The following is a 21,949-nucleotide window of genomic DNA, read 5'->3' as shown; positions in this document are numbered from 1 at the left end:
ATTTTGGGGGCAACCTGGCCATCTCGGGCCAGCAGGGAAGGCCACGCGGCCTGTTGGGCTGGCTTAGCCCCAGACTGTCAGGAAGCTCATCTTCTGTCTAGTCTTGGGCCTTTTTGCTATGGGAAAATGGCATTCGGGGACAAGGATGTGGAACTCCCAGACCCGTAGGCCAGCCTCTATATGGGGGCAGAGGCCTAGGTGGAGTCCCCAGAGACACGGATGTCGGCAAGGGCCTCAGAGAGGCCTCTGAACCTGAGACTCAGTCCACCTGAACCTGAGACTCAAGCCGGTCTTGCCTAAGGTCGGGGGCCCCCGTGTGGTGCCCCTGTGGAATAGCACCAGCCGCACTGAGCCACAGAGCCGCTGACGGTGGGCTCCACCCAGGCCAGAGCTGATGGAACTGTTGCGGGGCAGTGGGGCGGGGCATGAGAAAGAGGTGACCTCCTCACTTCCCTAAATCGGTGTACGGATCAGTATGTGCAGCAGTGCACGATGTGTGTCGCTGATGTTTGTGTCAGGGCACACGTGTGTGTATAGTACACTGTAATTTGTCTCTATATATGTGGGGGGACACTGTATTATTGTCTATACATACTCACACAGATATATGTATGCATGCATGTTTCTGTGTTTGTGCCATTGTGTATATATCTCCTTGCCACAGTGTCATGCGCTGGGATGTATATGTGAGGCTATGATTGTGTGAGTGTAAAAATTACAACGCGTATGTCATGATAAATGTATATGGATGACATTACACGATACATAATGGCACACTCTCATACAGTCATGAGAATATGTAATGACATAAGTGACATGGTTTTACTGATATCTATACATCTAGGTATATATAACCATGTCTCTATCGTATATTTACCGTGTATGAACGTGTCACTATATGCATATGTGTACAGAACCAATGTGTTTATTATGTGAATGTCACCGTGTGTAGTCGTATGCTCTTTTATCTGTGACACACATCATATGTGTTTATATCACTGCATGTGTGTGTACTACTGAAGATGTATGTGTCCTGAGTGTGGGTATATCCTGGGTGTCATTGTGTGACATGCCGGCCATGTCACATGTATATATACCACTGTAAATGTGTGTGTGTGTGTGTGTGTGTCTTCTCTTGGCCGCACCACGCAGCCTGTGGGATCTTAGTTCTCCGACTGGGGATCGAGCCCGGGCCCCCGGCAGTGAAAGCGCAGAGTCCTAACCAACGGACCGCCAGGGAATTCCCTGTACATGTGTTGATAGCTTATGTGTATGGGGCCCTCTGTGTAAATGCACTCATGTGCTGGTGTATGCTTTGCGTATTAGCATCTGTGCCCTTGTCTACATATACGATGCTTTTTGTACGAGCCACGGTGAGTTTGCGCCCAATTTGTATACTAACAGGACCCCCTAGGGATAGGGAGGGTGGACAGGAGACAGGAGGGAGGAGATGTGGGGATGTATGTATATGTATAGCTGATTCACTTTGTTATACAGCAGAAACTAACACACCGTTGTAAAGCAATTACACTCCAGGAAAGATGTTTAAAAAAAAAAAACAAACAGGACTTCCCTGGTGGCACAGTGGTTGGGAGTCCGCCTGCCAATGCAGGGGACACGGGTTCGAGCCCTGGTCCGGGAATATCCCACATGCCGTGGAGCAACCGGGCCCGTGCGCCATAACTACTGAGCCTGCACTCTAGAGCCCACAAGGCACAACTACCGAGCCCACGTGCCACAACTACTGAAGGCCCCGTGCCTGGAGCCCGTGCTCCGCAACAAGAGAAGCCACCGCAATGCGAAGCCTGCGCACCACAGTGAAGAGTAGCCCCCGCTCGCCGCAGCTAGAGAGAGTCTGCATGCAGCAACGGAGACCCAATGCAGCCATAAATAAAAAAATAATAAATAAATAAATAAATAAACAGGACCCCCTAGACTTTCTAAGATTAGAACTTAGAGGTAGGCAGCCTTCAGTATGGGGGTGTGAAAAGCAGGGGGAGGTCAGGGCGGAGCCAGAGCTAGGCTAAAAGGCGGGGGGGCCCCTCGCAGCCGTGCCCCTTGAAGTCCTGCCCACTTCCCTCAGTTTGCAGGGAGGTCCTCGGCCCAGGCATGCCCTCCCTCCTCGGGGTGAGGCCCGACCAGGCCCAGAGCCCTCTTCTGGTCTCACAGGCAGAGGCAAACCCATTTCTCTCAGGAGAGAGAGTGGTCCCCCCCAGCCCTTCTGTGTGCCCGCCGCATCCACGTGCCTGCTGAGCCCATTCAACAGAGTCTCAGACACAACAGCAGAGTCCACTCTTTATTAGTGTTGGGGTCCCGGGCGCGCCCCCCCCTCCCCTCCATCTCCCCCGCCTTCCCGCCTCTTCCTCATCCTGGCATCTGTCCTCTGGTGGCTGGGCCTGCGCTGGGGCCTCTCCGCAGCTGCATCAGGTCCGGGCGTCCACCCTGCCGGCCCTCGGGGCAGCCGAGGGGCTGACGCGGCGGTTCCCGGGTTGGCCGGACCCAGGAGGGGCAGGCCAGGGGGCAGTGGCGACCTTTCAGGGGTCTGGGCGGGGTGGGGAGGGCTCCTGAGGGGCTCACCTGCGGCACGCGGTCCCGAGCGCGGAGGCATTCGGCGGCGGCGGCGGCGGCGGCGCGGTCCCCGAAGCCCACAGGACACTCATCCATAAAGTAGGAAACACTACACCCTCCATTGCCGTTAGTAGTGCTTTCTACTTTATGGGTGACTGCGCTGTCTGTCTGTCCGTCGGCAGGTGCTCCTCAGGCCGCCCGCTCCTCCTCCGGACGCCTGCTTCGAGGGCCCCCAGCCCTCCCCGGGGCTCCCTGAGACCCCGGCGCCGGCCCGTGGCCCCGAGGGCCCGCCCTGGGCCCTGTGGGCGGTGACTCAGCATGGCGCCAGCCCCGGCCTCGTCTCCCTCCCCCCCCAACTTCCTCTTCGGTTCCCTCTTCCCTCCCCTCCCCCCCCCACCCCGGGCTCCACCCCACCCCCCCACTCACGGGGACGACCAGGTGGAGACCACGGCTCTTCTGGAGGCCTCACCCTAGCGCCCAGTTCTGAGCCCCTGGGCGACCCCCTCCAGCCATACCCTCCCTGCGCTCCCGAGTCGGACCCCGGGCCTGGGGCCGCAGCCTCCTCCGCAGCCCAGGGCCGGGCTCCCTCACCCGCCACCCCGGGGGCTCCCCAGCCAGGAGCCCAAGGCTCTCCTGACAGAGATGGAGACCACGCGGAGGGGAGCGGGGCGCTTAGCGCCGCTCACTGACAGCGAGTCCCACTGGTCAGCCTCTGGCCGCCCTCTGCCATGCCCACCCTACTCTCCGGCCCTTGTGCCTGGAAACCTTGGGAGCCCTCTTTCTTCACCGGGGGCCAGGAGCCCTTGCACCCTCCTTGTCTAGAGGGAAGTCAAGGCCCGGCATCCCGAGGGCCTGGCCCACCACGGAAGCCATGGAGGCGAGGGCGCCTGCACCCCTTGGCCTAGAGCCCTGCTCGTACGCCTTGGCACCCAGCTTCCGAAGCCCCTGCCGAGCAGGTCTCCGCCCAGGGCCTGCGGCCCCGGCCCCTCATCGGCCCTTGAGGCCCAGAGTCAAGGAGCCCCGGCTGGGGCCGAAGTGACGGTCCGGATCCTTACCTGACGCTGCCGGGCTGAAGGGAGCGAGCCCTGTGCCTCAGGCTCCCAAGTGGGGTCCCCTTCAGGGCGGGCAGGGCTTATAACCCCGAGGCCACGTGGGTCAGATCTCAGGGCGCCCAACGGTCCTGGAGCCCGCCTCCACACCGCGGGGCCGATGAGCCGCCCCTCCCCTCCCTGGGGAGGACAGACCGACAGGAAACCAGAGCCGAGGCTGGGAATTGGCGGGAGGGGGGCTGAAGAGACATCGCACACACCCTGGGCAGGTGGCTTCCGGGACCCCAGGCCTGCCCTCCCCCCATGGCACCAGCTCCGGGGATAGGTTAGGAGTCTGGGACAGCCACAGGGGTGACCCCAGGAGGTCAGGGCTCCCTGCCAGGCCCTTCAGAGAGGACCCAAGACAGAGGCTTGAATTCCAGCACAAGAAGAGAACCCTCTCTCCGAGCCCTACCCCGCTGACCCCAGCCCAGAAGACTCCCTTCCCTTCGGGACAGCAGTGGCATTCAGACCGGGCCGTGGCTCCTCTAAATGTGCTGCCCAGAGAGGCCACAGAGGTGCAGGTGTTTGACGGGCTCTGGGCCAGCACATCACTGTACCCTCCAGGCAGTCAGTTGTCCTCAGCACCCCGCAAAGCCACCCCTCCGCCCGGCACCACCCGCAGGAGACCAGGCCTGAACTCTCAGCACAGTCGGGGGGTCACGCTTGGGCCCGGTGAGCCTGTAGGCCCCAGACTCGGTGTCCATGTTTCCCTCAGGGCCCGTAGGGCAGGGCAGAGCAGTGGTGAGATCTAGGGTCTCGGGCAGGGTCTGGGCGCCATGGGGCTTGGAGGACTGGAGGGAAGGAGGCTCCGAGGAGGGGTTCTAAGCAGCTACCGGATGTGGGCACGGGGCCCGCCCACCTGCATGCCGCCCCCGCTTTCCCCATGGGGAAGGCAGGAAGCTGCCCATCCCGGGGCCCCACAGGGTGTGGGACTGGGTTGGGGGCTGGGGTGAACTGGGTCCGGGTCACACATTTTCCCCAAGGCTCTCCAAGCCCCTCGGTGGGCTTGGCTCTGGAGTCAAGACGGATGGATTGAGCCAGGGGTAAGGAGGCGGGGAAGCGGCGAGGAGTGGACGAGAATCACCCAGTGGCTCCTTCCCAGAAGGCCACGGGCATCTCCTCTGGGTCCCCCATTCCGTGTCAGGCCCACAGAGACTGTGGGACCTCTCAGATCCAGAGGCCCAGACGAGGACTGGCACCCGGGGGCAAGCAGCAGGGAGGAAACCGCCCTGCACCCCTTCCTTCACGGCCAGCAGCCCTCAACCTGGAAAATCGTTATCCATCTCCCGGCCCCTAAATGGGACAGAGAACGGGGAACAGGGTCCTCCGCCTGCAGGGTCTGGAGAGCCAGTGGTGAGGAAGGCGAGCTGGCCGGAAATGGGACCGTGCTCCTTTAACAGACCACTGCTCCAGACCCTGGGTGCAGGGGAAGTGGCTGCCCTAGGCGATAAGAGGAGGAGGACATCAAAGCCGTGCAGTAACCTGGGCTCCTGGACCCTCACCCTTCAGGGCCCCTCCTCCGCGAGCATCTTGCCCGCCCTCCCCACCCCGACCTTCTGTCTAAAGCACCCCTAGAGTCATCACCGCAGACGTGTTTTGTCCCAGCAAACAAGAGTCACAGGCTGGGAGCCAGGGGGCCTGGTTTGGGGGCCCAGCTCTGCCACAGGCTCCCTCGGCTTGTGACCTGCGTCAAGTCAGACCTGAGCTTCCTTCCGAGAGACACACTTGTCCCTCAGCAGTCCCCAGCCCCAAGCGGGCCTCTCTCCTGTCCTGAGCAGGGTGGGGCCGTCCATGAGGCCTGCTCCCGCGTGACATCAGAGGCTGCATTTCCTCTGTTTTTCCTCAGTGCCCTAGGCCAAGACCGACACTGATTCCACGCCCCCCCCCCCCACCCAGGAGAGAGATTAAGGCCCAGCCTCCCCATCCACAGAGCTCCCAGGGTCAGGCGGTTTCTGCAAGGGCTGGGGCTTTCGCTCGTTCCACCCTGACGCTGGGGCTGAGGAAGGGTGGAACTGGGGCGGGGACCGGGGGTCGGGGGTGGGTGGGAGGGGGGCGGGTCAGGGCCTCCATACCCTGGAGTTCTCCCCCAGCCCTGGTGGGCCTCAAACCAAGAGAACAGGGACACCAGAAACAAAATCAAGGACGGGGGAGGGGCAAGGTCTGAGATAAGGACACAGAGACAGTAAGAACCACCAGGTGAGGGGAACAGGAGCCCTGGACTAGAAGCCCTGCTCGGGGCTGCATGACCCATAGGTGTGGCCTGAGTGACTGAGCAACAGGAACCTGAGGGACGAGCAGTGGATGCCTGTGTGCGGGCATGCCCATACACACACACGTGCGTACACACAGACACACATACATACACACAGATACGCATACACACACACACACACACACAGCTTGAGGAGCCCAGAGGACCCACAGTCCCCATTCTAGAGAGGCACAGCAGGCCCAGAACCACACACACACACTGGGGGTGACGTCCCAGCTCAGGCCTACAGATGCGCTTTGGGGGAGGCCCGCTGCAAACTCCTGGACACCCCTGCCTCTTCCCCGGAAATGCCCAGGAAGGCTCACTTGGGAATCTGAGGCCCGAGCTTGGGAGGTGACTGGGGGGAGGTGGGCGTGGATTCGGAACACAGGCGCCTCTGGGAGAGACACGGCTCCCACTCCTGCTTCCAGAGGTGCCCAGGATGAGAGAAACTAAACCTTGATGATGGCCAGTCACTGAGCGAGGAGGTGCCTGAGACAGGAGGCCTCTCTGTGGAGGAGAGAGGAGTTCAAGTCTATTCTTCAAACTCTGCCCCTTGGTGGCAGGTCTGGGCTCAGCCAGGCACTCAGTGGGCAGCCTGGGCTCACTTGGACTCTGCTAGAACGTGTCCTCCGTGGTCCTTTCCAGTTCTGGCGCTCCTCGTACCTGCTCAGAGATAGCCAAAGGGGAGGAGGGGTAGGGGCCGCGCTAAGAAGGAGTAGCGGTGGGGCAGTTGGCATCAGAAACAAAGCGGGACCAGAGCAGGGGCCTGAGACTGCTGGGCCTGGGCTTGGCCTCCCGGAGGGCTCCGGGCTCCTAATCCCCAGCCCCACCCCACCTCACTGACCTTGGGGACAGCCACCTTTGTGTGCCAAGCTGGGGCTGTGGGCAGGTAAAGGTGAACCTGAGGAGAAAAGGGCACAGCCCTGTCTTCAGGGCCCCCCAGTCTGATAGGCAAGACACAGATACACGTGCAGGGCACGGGAGCTTCGTCGGTTGGTGTGAGCAGGCAGCGCGTACCTAAAGCAGGTGCAAGGCTTCAGGCCTAATGGGGACGGGGGTTCTTACTTGAGCGAGCCCTGAATCAGACAGGTGATGCAGAACACGTGCCTACGCCTCCACGCGTACTGACAGCTCACAGAACTGCAGCAATAAGAGCATAGTAGTCCTGGGTGGGGTTGAGGGGCCTATGGGGCTAGACTAACAGATGCTGCAGTGGCGGCCTCAGAGTCACAGGGGCCCATCAGAGGGGGCTTCCTGGAGTACGGATGGAAGAGGGTTTGGAAGGAGAGGAGATAAAGAGGGCAGAAGCTGACCGGGCAAGGAGGAGAAACGGGGAGCAAATGGTCTTTTGAAGGCCTAACACCTGCAAGGGAGAGCAGGCCCAGAGGGTGGGAGAAAGGCGGGGGTCTCGTCTGCACAGGAAGGTGGAGAAGAAAACGAAGCCTCCCCTCCAGCTGCACAGGCCTGGGGCCCATACTCGGCAGGCAGGCGAAGATGGCAGCCCAGATAACCTGCGGGGTGTGGAGACAACAAGAGAGAAGCCGCAGGGCCCACCGCGCACAAACAGGAAGTGCCCGCCCTGCAGCGAGCAAGGCTGGGGGACGGGCCTGGCCACAAAGGAGGGACGTTGAGCCCCCAGCCCTGCACAACGGGGCTAAGGACAATGCGAGTCGAGAGCCCCAAACGTTAGGACCTTTGGCCTCCCTCCCTGGGAGGGGGGGCCACCGAGGGAAGCAGGTGCTGAGAAACGGAAGCGCCTCAAGAACCTAAGACAGCCCGTGTCCCCGGCAGAGGTCATGTTGGCACCGAGGAAGGCCCCTGCCTCATCCCGGAGCCTGGGGCTGGCTGTGGGGTGGGCCCCAGGAGTGCTGAGAGGCCTCCAGACAAGGAGGGTGGGCATGCTCTGCCCCCAGCCCTGCCTGCACTGCCCAGACACGCTCCAAGTTGAACCTCAGGCTCTCCTGTGCTACCCCGGCAAGAGGCGGCTGCAGTGCACCCTGGGAGGCCAGCTCTGCCCTGGGACGGGCTCTGGCTCAGCTCTCTGGATCACAGTGTCCAAGGCCTTTTAAGCAGCAAGATCAGGCAGCAAACTGACCTGAGTCGGGAAGCTAAGCTGCAAGACCAGAGAGAGGCATCAGGCAGCCTGAGGTCACACAGCAGGTCAGGGCCAGGTTCAGGGCTTTGTCCACAGCAGCTAGAAAGAGGCAGGGTGGGCTGGGCAGGAAAGGGGGTGTGAGCATGAGGAAGAAGAACACCGCGACCACTGCTGGGGGCGTGGCCATGAAACCAGAGGCGTCCTCCACTGGGATCTCCTAGGGACACAGGAAGGAAATGAGAGAAAACCCCCTCTTGGCTCCTTCCACACAAAGGTACAAATTTGCCTGGTTTAAGTTGCAGAGCTGCACCTGCTCCAGTTTTAACTGCTACAAATAAACTCTGTGTGTGTGTGTGTGTGTCCCAAGAGTGGGGCCAGGTCAGGTCATCCCTGCCTGGAACCCACTATGATCTCTCATCAGCCTAACTACCTACCCCCAACATCAGGACCATGAAACAGAGGGCGAAACTAGGAGGTGGGAGACCAGGCGTCCAGTCCCCGCCCTTCGGCTATTTACAGTGTAACTGGGGATCTGCTTCCCCAGCCCCCAGCCCTTACTTCATCCATAAAACTGAAGAGGAGGTTGACCAAAGGACCTGTTTGTAGTCAGGAAGTCCCCAAGAGCAAGGGGCCCCAAGGACCTTGGAGGAGGAAGCAGCGAGGCCTATGTTCCAAGACCTTCCCATGGATTTCCCCAGCGGGCTCAAGGGCAGACCTCCCATAGCTCAGAGAAGGCAGGTGGCTGGGAAGAGATCTCGAGTAGAATCTGCCCCTCATCTTGGCTGGGAACAGGGACAAAGGGCTGGGGGACGCCTCTTGTCTATCTGCCAGCATCCTGCTGCATCCCGCCTTCCACAGCAGTCCTCACATCCCAGGGGCAGCTGGAAAAGCAGAAGGTGAGGGCTGGAAAGAACAGAGGGCACCGTGAGGACTGCTCTGTGAGCCGTTTCTTTATTCACCGCCACGTTCTACACGCGGAGCTGGGGTGGGGTGGGGTGGGGTGGGGAAGGACAGAAGCCAGGGCGTCTAGAGGACTTGACGGAACCTCATTCGATCATCATGCTGACCCAGTGATGTAAACGATGGTGTCCCCATCTCAGAGACGAGGAAACGGAAACTCAGTGAGGTTAAGTTTCACCCTCCTGAAAATCAGCCAACAGCCTGCAACCCATTTCTGTTTCCCTACGGGACTCAGTCCAAAGTCCCCCAGAGGACCAGGCCTGGCAGACCTCATTGTGGATACTCAACAGACAGTGGAGATGCAGCCTTGTCTGCTCACAAGCCCAGTTGGAGAAGGGGGTTGGAAAAAGCAGCGGGAGGAGCTCGGGGCAGACTTCCCAGGCCCCAGGCTTGTGGGTGGGGGCAGCAGAGGGGTCTAAATGGGTAACCAAGTGGTCTGCAGAACCCAGCAGTGAAGAGCCACACCAGCTCCTTCCCTCGGAGCCCATTAAGGCAGTCAGGTGGGGGAGGTGGCCACGAAGGCTGGGGCCACGAAGGCTGGGGGCCACGAAAGCTGGGGACCACAAAGGCTGGGGGCCACGAGGGCTGGGGCCACGAAAGCTGGGGGACCACAAAGGCAGGGGACCACGAGGGCTGGGGCCACGAAGGCTGGGGGCCACTTGTGCAGCAGCAGCCGCAGCAACTCCCAGCACTGGAGCCGTTAAAAAGTGACTCAACCAGAAAGTGCGTTTGAAGCGACGCCCGCCAGGGCCCCATAGTCAAACCTCAAAAAGACGAAGTGAGAGAGACAAGCCTGCCTGGGCTGGGCTGGGGGTGGAGGCGGCCTGGAGCGGCCTGGCCAAATAAGGGCAAATGCTCCCGGGCTGGCCAATGGGGCGTGGGCAGCTGCGTCCTGGGGCTGCGGCTGGGGGGGGTTGGTGCTGGTGAGAGTCCGGGGGCAAAACGGGAGAGGGGACGGGGCCAGAAGCCCAGGTCCTCCAGGAAGGGTCCAAGGGTGAGTGAGCACGAGGAGTTGCTGAGGCCTTCATCCCCAAAGACCTTAGCGCTGCACATGGCAGACCCGACCCCCAAGAGCCCCACCTGCAGGTGGGGGTCAAGGGGGAAAAAGGAAGAACTAGCCCTCACCCCTGCCCCAGTTATGGGCCCTGGATCCCCAGCTGCCACAGCGGAACCGAAGGGACGCCGTAAGGGACGGCTGGGCCGAAACACCAGTCCAGACTTGCCTGGCCGCTGACCTTGGGCAAATGATGTAACTGAAACTCAGTTTTCTCATCTGTGAAAGGGAAATAATGCCCCACAGAATGGCACTGAGAATCAAATGCAGTAATGGAGGGGCCAGTTTTTGAACCTGGTAGCTGTCATACTGATATAACAAATTATTCTTGTGGAAGCACCAGCCCAAGGGCTGCTTCTCACTCTACTCTTGCCTCCCAGGGGCTGTGAAAGCCCCCTTTGCAGGGACACCACGTGGTTCCCAGTTCTGGCCTCTGGTAGGGGGAGGAGTGGTGCGGAGGCCAGAGGGGTCCTTCCAGTCTAAGCTTAGTCCCTCCTGCTGCAAAAGCAACAGACACGCTTTCCTCAGACTCAGTCACAGAAATGTGACGCAAAGCGCCCACCTCGACCTCCCCCATCTCCTCATCTTCCCGCCTGGCTCCACGGAGCTCCAGACCCCGCCCCATCTCCCTGCTCCCCGGAGGTGCAGGGCTGAGGAAGTGAGTCTACTCGGCTGCCCAGAGAAAGTGCCAGTGCCCCGACGGCAGCTGCCTGCACGGGGCGGGGGTGGGGGGGGACAGCTGCTGGCTTCTCCCAGGGCCTGTGATCACTCCCTTGCCTCAGGCCTCCCCAGCGCCTGCTGGGCCTTGGCTGCCACCCTCTTCCTCTCCGTGCCTGGATTTGCATTTTCCCCTCTGCCCTCTGCCACTCAAGCCCCCAGGGACCAGGTGACAGTTAAACCCCCTCTTCCGGCTAGTGGCCCAGAGCGCTCACTTCCTTCCAGGTATTTTCCGGGCTTGGGGGAGGGGTTGAAAGGGTGGCAGTTGCCGGGTTTGGGGAAGAGAGAAGGAGGGCTCCATTTTGGATGGAAGCTGGGGTCTCCCCACCCTGGCGTCTGAAGCTGTTCCTTATCTTCGCCCAAGTTTTCTCTGGAGCACAAGACTCAGTGTGGAGGAAGGAGAGAGCACAGGCAAGAAGCAGCACAGGGTCTCGAAACGGGGCCTTCCGGCTCCCTGACTTCTAAGAGGCACAAGCCTCCCTCTGCTGTGGGACGGACCCCTGGGCCTCAAGTCCTCTGTCCGTGACCCCATAATGCCTGCCCTCCACTTCAGGGCGAGTGTTGAGACTAGGAATGCCGAGGTCTAGAGGGGAGACGTTTTCTATCATATTCTCAGAGGATCTGGCATCTAGGAACCAGCAGCCCAGGGCAGAGTTTTCTCTGCACTCAGTTCCTGCTTCCTGGGTCTAAAAGTGAGAGAAACACAAGCATCTGTAGGCAAAAGGTGCTGAGCCAGGCAGTGGAGAACATACAAAGTAGCAGTGACCCCCTCTTGAGAGCAGGCTGACCCTTGACTCTGGGGCTCAGTTTTCTCACTCGTCAAGTGAGGGGCTGGCCTAAGCCCTGAATCCCCCAGCCCTGGAATTCTCTGCAGGGTCTGCCTCCACTCTTTCGTCCACCCCGACACTCCAGACCTCCCCCTCCCAATGGTGAAGGCCTCTGAGCCCCAAGGCGCAGGCAGACAGCCATGTGCTTTCTTCCTCAGTCCAAGACTTACTGGCTCACGCAACAGCAGTTTTTACCAGCTAATCTCCTGGTTCAGACAAGACTGGAGGGGGGACAGCCACACATGAGCAGCAGAAGTGACAGCTGACAGGCTGACATGAATCTGAGAGGTAGAGAAATAATTAGTCCCAGAACCATTCCACCACATGATACAAAAATGGAGGTTTTATAGCAATGACTTTAAGCCAAGTAGAGGTTAAATCACATTCACAATCTCATAGCCAAATAGAAAGGAACTATATATTAAAAAAATAAACAAAACTTAGGTCATAAAAATGAAAGAACAGAAAGAGACAGAGATTAAGATAAAAAGCCACGGTGCTTGAAGAAAAATGTTTCAGTTTTGATATATTTGCGGATAGATACATTTGAACATCTATTGCCCAAGAAGGCTAGAGTGATGACGTTCTTAGCTAGAACTTATCTAGAGGGGGACAACTTGGAATGACAATCCCTTAGGTAGACTTAGTAGTTTACAGCTCTCAAATTGCTTTTACCTAAATGACTGTATTTGATTCTCAAAACTATCCTAAGACAAGAGCTGCCAACTGCATTTTTAAGCGAACTTTTAATTTCAGGTATAATGGACAAACAGAAAAGGGAACAAATCATGAGTGTATAACTCAGTAAATCTCCAGAAAATGAATCGACCTATGTAACTAGCATCCAGATCAAAAGCAGACCATAACCAGGGGCCCCTCATGACCTGCTCCACCCCACCTTTCACAAGGAACCACTATCCTGTCAACTAACACCAGAGTTTTGTCAACTGCATTTTTTTGAAGAGGAAGCTTCTTTTAGAGAAGTAAAGTGACTTAGAAAAGTCAGGGCTAGTGGGTGGTGGAAGCAGCAGGGCTGAGAGGCAGGGACACTGCCCCTAGTTCCAGGGGAGCGTGAAGGGGCCATAACTGGGCTGCAGGTGGAGGAAGGTGGTGAGTAGAAAATAGCGGGAGAGGTTGGAGAGACCTGGCACAGGCCAGCAGATACCCGAGAGCTGATGGAATGGAACAGAAGATGCAGCCAGGCAGGAACTGGAGGACTGGACCAGTTTCCCCATGCTCTGCACAGGGATCCTTGAGTAAATCCCGAGTATCTCCTCTCTGGCCATTTCCCCATACTGTCTCCCCCCTCTCTGGCTAGTTTTGGACTTGAAGACCTAGCGATTGTAGGTGGTGGGGGTAGGGGGGTTAGGGCAGCTCAGCGTGCAGGCACATGCAGCTTGCTGGTTCTGTGGAAAAAATGAAGGGAGCAAAGCTGCTGCGTCTGGGGAGAACTACGTGAGAACGCAGCCCTAAACCAGACATTTCTTGAGCTAAGCCTCCACTACTTGATCATGACCAAGTCACTTTAACTCTTTGAGCCTCAGCCTGTGCATCATTACCTAAGGATGTTAACTTTGGCACAGGGGTTTTGGGGGATCAAATAAGATAATGGATGTGAAAGCCCCCTTGTCGACTCGTAAAATGCTATTTAAATGAAAGGCTTTACGGATACCAAACATGAACCAGACTTCCAGACAGACTGAGATGTTATTAGTCTGTTCTTAAACATTTACTACCTGTCGCCTTTACACACACACACACACACACACCCCAGGTGTCAGGGAGGGGACTCGAGAATTAATAGCAGGTTATAGACAGGCTGGCACTATGAAGGTAACGGCCATGCCAGAGGAGTGAGACCTCAGTCCCTAAACCTGAAGGTTAGGCCCTCGCCAGCCCGTCCCATTACTCTTGGGAAAATCGCTCCCTCCAAGACCAGAATGTTCGGACCCTTGTTCCATCAGCTACCAACCCCTGCTTTGGGCTGGAGGCTGCACGCACTGCCGGTTAGCCCCTCCATTTGGGGGAGACCCTGACCCCACGGTGAAGGATGAGGAGCAGGCAGGCAAGGGGAAGGCAGCCGGGCCACCACTGTTTCTGACTTGAGTCCGTCCTTGTTGAACTGGGGAGGAGGCTTGCCTTGCTCAAGGAGAGAAGCCAGGCTACTAAGCAGGAGACTGAGAGCTTCGGGCAGATGTGGGACCTCAGCGGTCAGAATGGGGCTGAGACTTCGACGGGACGGGCTCCCAGGCGGGGCGCAGCCCTCACGCACGGGGATGCCGGCGCCCGAAACCTCCCCTCGCCCGCAGCACTGCCCACTCGCGGGGAGTGAGCCACCGGCCCGTGCTTCAGCTTCTTTGGGTTCCCAACGGAGGACAGGACTCCGGCACCTCGGCGCCCGTCTGGACCACCGAGAGAAAGCACGAGAGCCGAGTCAGACGCAGCCCCCCGCAGGAGCGGCGGGGCGCACGGAGACTGAGATCCGGGCACTGCGGCCGGCCGCCCTCCCCCACGGCCGCCCGCGCCCGTCTCTCTCTCGCTTCCGGCGAGGCTGACAGTTGGGGCGCCGCCGGGTGTGGGGCCGCGGCGGCGGGAGTGTGGTTATCTGCGCGCAGCTCCTCTTGCCCCCGCCCCGCCCCCCGCAACTGTTTCCATTCTCGCCGAGCAGCCACGTCCGGGTCAGACACGCGGGACGGCGGCTGGGGATTTCCAAGGGACTTTCTGAGAAAGCCAGTGAAAGTTGGGTGTCGGCTGCGTGGCCCCGGCACTCTTGCTAACACCCACGTCTTCCCTCCGGGACGTAAACTCTAGCCTGGTGGGGCTGTTTCCCAAGGCTTCTTTCAGGTTGAAACTGAACGACAGGCACCGCCGCCCCTGGAGCTCAGCGTGCTGGGCTGGGGAAGTCCTGGAAAAGCTCAGTTGGGATTGAGCTTGAAGGCATCAGAGACCGGTTCTGGTTCGACAGGACCCGGGAGTGGTGACATGAGCGCCTGGGCCAGTCCCAGCTCCCTCCCCTGGGCCTGGGAGGGTCACCGGAGCAGCAGCATCTCTCCCTCCTTCGCACACGGTCCAGGTCACAGGTAACAGGAGACACTGGCTCACTAGCAACACCAGGCGGCTAAGACGCCAAGCCCCGGCGCAGGCGCCCCTGCCCGAGTCCGAGCTCTGCCCGCGCGCCCGTTCCAGGCACTTGCCCCACTATTCTGGTGGATCGTGTACAGGCTGCATACACTGAAGAATGACGAATAAAGGAGAGCAAATGAGTTTTGCCTTTTATAAAACTTAAGTTACAGAATTTTCACATTGCTTTATTTTTAGAATCACAAAAATCCTGAGGTAAAGAGGATGTAATCACTTTCGTTTTGCAGATGGGGAACAAGAAACTTAGGGAAATAAAAATAAGGACACTTAACAGGATTTTCTGTGGAAATTTAAGTAAATGAGAATTTATGGTAACTAATTCCAAAACAAATAACTCACCTTGGCCAATACCGTGACATCACTCAAGGCCCTCTTACTAGGCCAGAGAGAGGAGGAGAGGCACGAACTAGCCAGACCAAGACCCAGCAGCAACCTGAGGGTCTCCAGTTAGGGGAACGCAGGAAAGTAGGGGAAGGGGGGTCACGGGCGTCACTGGTGGGCCTAAGGTATAGGAAGAACAGAAAAAAGAAGAAAACAAAGAAGGGAAAAAAGGTTTTAAACAGGGTCAAGGGCAAGTAATACGAGGAAGCCTCAGGATTTCTTCAAGGGACACCTGCTGTGCCAGGTCTAGCGGGCAGAAGGCTGCGACCACCAGACACCAGGACGACCAGGCTGACGGGGTTGCCGAGACTCAGGACAGCAGACCTCCGAGACCCAGGGAAGCTCACTAGAAAGGCTACAATCCTGGAGGCTCAGAGACAGATGACGAAGAGCAGAAGGGCCTCTGCTGCTCTGGGAAGATGCCTCCTGGGCGACGAGTTCTCACTGTACCCAGTTAAGACAAAGGAAGAGGGAGGCAAGGCATCTGTTCGGGGCTTAAGAGCATTCCTAGGGGTTCGTGTTTGCTGGCATCTGACCCAGAGTCCTGCCCGTGCGCAAGGGCGCAGCCCCGGGCTGTGCGTAGGAAGGCCCGCATCCTACTCCCCACTGAAGTCAGTCTCCGCTAATCCCCCAACCCAAACCACTCCCACCCCACAGCAGCCCAGAGAAGGTAAAATGGCCCAGGGACACAGTGTGCTGCTCTTTCAACAGTCTGCTGAACCTCAGACTCGGAGGGCTGCACGTATTTGAAGTTCTGCCCATTTAGTTTCACGACAAAAAATAAGCAGAGGCAGAGACAAGGAGCAAAGACGCTGGCGGCCGTGCATCTCGCTAGGTCTTGATGGCTGTGTCTCTGGACTTGTAGGCCACGCCTCGACTCTTCAGCTCCCGCACGATTCCTGCAGCAGGAAAAGAAACAGCTCTGTGAGGGAAGAAGACTCCAGAAGATAAGAAAGGTCCCTCGGGGACCACTTGGTGAGGGGAAGGGGTGGCGTGCTCTAAGCAAACTGGAGTTCCTGGACGGCTCATCAACCGAACTGCGTGGTCGGCTTGTCACCCTTGAAGATCCAGGCAAGTGCTTGGCAATGACTTGGTAAGAATGAGAAGAAAAAGAGAGACACATTGTAGTCGTCAAAAGCAAGGGTTCTGGAGCCAGGATGCCCGGGTCCCCAAATTCTGGCTCGTTACTTACTAGCTGGGTGACCTTGGACAAGTTATTTAGCCTCTCTGAGATTTGCTTTCCCTCATAGAGTTGTGAGGACTGGCATTAATTCACATAAGAAACTTCCATAGAGCTTGGCACAGTAAATGAACGTTGGCCGTTACTATGATTATTATTACCTTGGGGCAGGCGACCAGTGACTGACACTGCATATACACCTGGCTTAAAGTTACCTGAAAGAGAAGAAAAAGAGACTGCAGTTTAAGAGTGAGTTACAGGGCTTCCCAGGTGGCACAGTGGTTGGGGGTCCGCCTGCCAATGCAGGGGACACAGGTTCGTGCCCTGATCCAGGAAGATCCCGCATGCCGCGTAGCGGCTGGGCCCGTGAGCCATGGCCGCTGAGCCTGCACGTCCGGAGCCTGTGCTCTGCGGCGGGAGAGGCCACATCAATGGGGGGCCCGTGTACCGCAGGGAAAAAAAAAAAAAGAGAGTGAATTACAACTAAAGACCAAATGGAAGCTTAAGCTAAAAATGAAAGAAATGCCGCCAACTCCCAGAGAAGAGCAATCACTTCTTTTGGCTCTAAGTGTTAAATGACAGGACACAGGACACTTTCCTTGGCTTTCCTCCAACCTCATCGTTCTCACTCTGGGGCCACCTACCCACGGATTGAAGACTCCCCCACACACACCCTGGCCCTGACAACACAACCAGGCCAGGATAAAGAGAAAGAGAGACACTTACTGACTCGCTGCCACTTGGAGACCCAGCTGTCCTCTGGACTCATCATCGCAATGATTCTAGAAAGGGGAAAGAAATAGACAGTCAGCCTGAGTTGCCTCTACTAGAGAACAGAGAGACCAAGGGAACTGCCCGCCCCGCCCCCCCACCCTGCCCCTTTACTCTGTTCCCAGCCAGCACAAAAGTTCTGGGAGAGGAAACCTAGGAAAAAGCCAAGTATTGAGTTTCTACCAGAAAGCAGGGGAAACTTAAGTTCTAGTGCTGGGAAGGGACTGACTCAGAGCTAGTACTGACAAAGGTCCTTTGCACTTATGTCCCTGGCCCACCAGTCACAGGTCAGTCATCAACCCCCAAAGACTATCTCGCCATGCTCAAAAGCATCCTTGGCCTACCGATTCCCTGGGAAATGGGACAGCTTTTGAGGTAGATGGCATTACTGATTACAACCAACACAACCACTGAGGCCTGGAGCCTGGTGCAAAGGGGAGGGTGAGTCAAAACAATGGGTCCTCTTACTAGAAACAAGTTAGACTTAAGCAAGCTCCGCCTTTAATGAGCTGTACAGCCTGACACACGTATGGAGACCTCCCTCAGAATTTCATCAGTAAGATGAAACGAGAAGGTTGTAAACATGAGCTCTCCTTTATTATCCTAATCATTCTTCTCATCTCAGGGTAGCTCTAATCCCAGAGCACAGGCAACAGAGGCTACGCAAGGGCCAGAAGCCTGCTTCCGAGCAGGACAGGTAAGCTTCAGGTGCTTTCAGAAGCTACAGAGGTCACTTTTGTCATTCCCCCATTCGATCAAATACTTACTGATCGTCTCCTGTGACAGATCTGTACCAGGCACTGGTATTTGTTGACTGCCTCCTCAGTATCCATTCCCCCTTCTCTTGGTAGCAATCCTGGACTCTTATTTGGGAAGCCTCCCTCCCCATCCAAATCCTACATTCTCAGCTATATGCTTAGAGTGGAACTGACCCCACCTCCAGGGGTGGCAGGTAGGGTAATACTTGCCCTGGCCCGGCAGACCAGGCTGGGGTAGGCACGTATGCAGGCTGTTCTTCTGACCAAAAGTATATTCTCCTCTGTCCTTCACAATCTATCCTTCCAGCCTTACAGTGTCTGTTATCCAACCTTATGATTTAACCTGAACAGAATTCCCACCATTCTGCAAACATACCCTGGTTTTCCCACCCCATGCCTTTGCTCGGGTCAGTCCCTTTGTTTAGAATGCTTTTTCTACTTTTCTCTCATCTCAACCTCCTCAAAAATCCTGTACGTCTTCCCTTAATTAAGAGCCTGGCTCATATGCTATCTCCTCCACTTCGGGCTGAGTTCATCAAGCCCTCCTCTGATCTCCTTTAGCCTTTGATATCCTCACTCTTCGAATCCTAATACGCACCAGAATACATAAATAACTCCTACAACTCAACAACAAAAAACCAAAAACCTCATTCAAAAATGGGCAAAAAACTCTACTTGCTCAGTTCTCATCATCAACTCAACTCTTAAGGAACTCGAAAACAATGACAGCTTAACCTGGACACGTGCAGCTATTATGCCCAGACTCTGATAAATGGTCATAACCTTTTGTTTTTTAATTGAACATAGCATGCTTCAGAACTCTCTCGACAATCCTTTAGTAAGACACTGACAATATCAGAGTTGTCACTTAATGTAAAACCCAGAACCGTGGCCCAAAGATGGGAGTCCTCAGAGACTTCTTGCTTAGAAGCTGTAGTTATTTCCAAGTTTTTATAACTGAATTATATTTGAAGAGACTTTTTTCCAAAGAAGATATACAAATGGCCAATAAGCACATGAAAAGATGCTCAACATCACTAATCATTAAGGAAATGCAAATCAAAACCATAAGATAGCACTTCACACCCAACAGAGCAGCTATTATCAAAAACAAAACAAAAAACAGAAAGTAACAAGTGCTGACAAGGATGTGGCGAAACTGGAACCCTTGTACTCTGCTGGTGGGAATGTGAAATGCTGCTGCTATAGAAAACAGTATCGCAGTTCCTCAAAATGTTAAACATAGAATAATCCAGCAACTCCACTTCTGCATATATACCCGAAAGAAGTGAAAGCAGTGACCTGAACAGGTATTTGTAAAGCCATGTTCATGGTAGCATTATTCCTAACAGCCAAAAGGTAGAAGCAATCCACGTGTCCATCAACAGATGCACAGATATATAAAATTTGGTATATACATAAAATGGGATATTATTAAGCTTAAAAAGGAAATTCTGACACATGCTACAATACGGATAAACCTTGAAGACATTATGCTACGTGAAATGAACCAATCACAAAAGGACAAATATTGTAAGATTCCACTTACAGGAAGTACCTAGACTAATCAAATTCACAGGGAAAGTAAAATGGTGGTTGCCAGGGGCTGCGGGGAGGAGGAAATGAGAAGATGAAAAAAGTTCTGGAGGGACTCCCCTGGCGGTCCAGTGGTTAACACTCCACACTTCCAATGCAGGGGGCGCGAGTTTGATCCCTAGTTGGGGAACTAAGATCCCACATGCCGTGTGGCAAAAAAAAAAAAAAAAAAGTTCTGGAGATAGAAGGTGGTAATAGTTGCACAAAAATATGAATATATTTAATGCCGTTGAATGAATTCTACACTTAAAAATGGCAAAAAAAATTTATATATATTTTACCAGATTTTAAACAAAGAAAAACAAAACCCTAACATGCAAAACTTTACACTGCGTCTCTCTCACTTGTAAGTATCTCATTGTGTAACTCTTGCCACCTCTCACAGCAGCCACAGATGGGAGCCCATTCATTTGTTAGCACTGGATGGTAACAGCGCTAACGAATGAAGAACCGGAGTATCTGAGCGTGCACATGCACGTGTACATATGTACGAAGTAAAGGTTCCACGACAACATCTGTTTTGCTCAACCCTTTACTCTTCCTTAAAGGCAAACAAAGGAGGAATGAAGTTGGCCCACCTTGAAGGAACTTTAGCATGCACTGGTTTGGGCCCAGTTTGCATGTAGACCCTTAATTGGCCTAGAAACCAAAAGAAACTTAACCCCCAAAGAATACTGCCCTCTGGCTCCTCCCTTGGGGAAGGAAAATTGAGACCTAGCCACTCACACTTCTCTCATTCCCCTTCCCGCCACTGGGCAATCTCACCAAGGGAAAACTTTTCTCTTAGGGCCTCTTAGAGATATCTAAAAGCATCAGCTTTGGGGCCAAAATTTACCCTTCATTTTCAAAAAGGATCTTCATACATTCAACAAATGTGTATTAAGTATCCGCCACCCTCCAGGCCCTATGCCAGGTCATGGTGCATGACATAAACAGTCCCTATCAGCAATAAGCTAATAGTCTAGTGAAGACCTGTCCAGTGGAAATATAATGAAAGCCACGCAAGTCATTTTAAAAATTTTCTGTAGCCATGTTAAAGGAGTAAAGACAAGAGGTGAAATTAACTTCAATAATATATTTCATTTAACCCAACATATTCAAAGTATTATTATTCTGGCATGTGATTAAAACAAGAAAGATCAAGATATTTTACATTCTTTTTCCTTGTGCTGAGTCTTTGAAATCCACTGTACACATTACAGGTAAAGCATATCTGACCTTGGACTAGCCACGTTTCAGGTACTCCCTGCCACACATGGCTAGTGGCTACTGTACTGGACAGCACAGGACTAGTGTGTCTCAAAATAACTTTGAGACCAACTAGGATTAGGGTCTCAAGAGTCTGTCCACATTTACTTGGTGGGATACGGGTAATGTAAAAGAAGGAATGCAGCAATCTAAAGGGCTTACCCATCAAAGGAAGAGCTGGTGCAGTCATATACCATCTCTCGGTTACCCTTCATCTGAAGGTATGCATCACAATTGTCACAGCCATCATATTCAAACTGGTCTATAGTCTGGGAGGGGAAAAAAGGAGAGAGGTGAGCATGAACAAGGCGAAGAGAAAAAACAGCTTTCCCCATACTTTTACCTGGTCAAGTACAAGGCTCCCTATGTTGGTTCCGTCTCATCAGGTCCCCCACCCACCATCCCTACAGCCCCTTTCCTAAGTTCCACTCTCACAATCCTTCTTCTCTTGTTCCCAACTGCGTTTTTCCTATTCCTTCCCCTAAATCTCCGTGGGGTCAGGCACCTTCTCCGACTACTCCCTCAGCTGCAGATCCCCACCCTCCTCCAATTCCTAATGTCCTTCGGCTATAACAGAAGTTCACTGAACGTCTGTAAAGGGTCAGGCCTGTGCTGAGAGCTGAAGTTGCGAAGGCATGTGAGAACGCCCATGCCCACGGCTGCGAGATTTGCCTGCGTTCCTACCGACTTAAACGATGGCCTCCTGCTGCTTCCCACGTCCCCCTGCCACCCCGTGGGTCCTGGACCTGACTTCTCTCTTCACTGTTCCTGTAGCCCTGTTCCACCCACTTTCCCCCAGCTTGGTCCCCCATCGCCCGTACAACCAGGTTCCCCACAGACACCTTGACCAGCGAACACAGCAAACAAGCCCGCAGATGCCGCAGGTCTTTCGGCACCGTCTCCAGGGCCATCTTCTCCCACGGAAGAACAACGAAGGAAGGAGCCACAACCTCCTCTCGCAGGAAGTAAACAGCAAATTACCCAGAATGCCCGCACTTCCGGTGCCCCAGACTTCCTCTTCCGGCTTGGGAGGCCGCCGGCCCCGCCCCTCCACCCGCCTTAGGAAATGGTTTCTCCCGCCAGGAGGCGGGGCCGGCCGGGAGTCACCTGTGCCGGCGCGCACCCCCGCCACCTGGGCCGGCGCGAGGGCGAGGCCGGGCGGCCGTTGGGCCTGTGGGCGGGGCCCGTGGGGGAGGTGCGGCGCGGTTGGCGCCTGCGCGCGCGTCGCGACCCGGGCGGAATCCCGGCGCGCGGACCGTTTGATCTAGGCCGCTGGCCCCGGGCCTCCGGTCCCCTGGAGGATCCTGG

General features: G+C 55.7%; 1 protein-coding gene across 2 annotated transcripts; it reads right to left on the bottom strand.

Annotated features, from left to right (window-relative positions):
- Nucleotides 1-14,826: 14,826 nt before the first annotated feature.
- SUPT4H1 (SPT4 homolog, DSIF elongation factor subunit) lies at nt 14,827-21,593 on the bottom strand. 2 transcript variants are annotated; one of them, XM_082604134.1, is made up of 5 exons: nt 21,484-21,593; nt 20,804-20,910; nt 16,995-17,050; nt 16,430-16,483; nt 14,827-15,987 (listed from the first exon to the last, which is right to left on the bottom strand). In XM_082604134.1, the coding sequence occupies exons 1-5, from the start codon at nt 21,550-21,552 to the stop codon at nt 15,920-15,922; spliced, it is 354 nt and encodes a 117-aa protein (XP_082460260.1). In that variant the 5' UTR covers nt 21,553-21,593; the 3' UTR covers nt 14,827-15,919. The 2 variants fall into 2 exon arrangements, with proteins under 2 accessions (XP_082460260.1, XP_082460259.1); XM_082604133.1 differs by lacking the exon at nt 14,827-15,987 and having other exon boundaries at nt 16,002-16,483.
- Nucleotides 21,594-21,949: the final 356 nt, after the last annotated feature.

Source organism: Mesoplodon mirus, assembly GCF_964341445.2.
Source record: "Mesoplodon mirus genome assembly, chromosome: 18".
In the NCBI taxonomy this organism is placed as follows: Eukaryota; Metazoa; Chordata; class Mammalia; order Artiodactyla; family Ziphiidae; genus Mesoplodon; species Mesoplodon mirus.
This window is presented reverse-complemented; position numbering and strand designations above follow the sequence as displayed.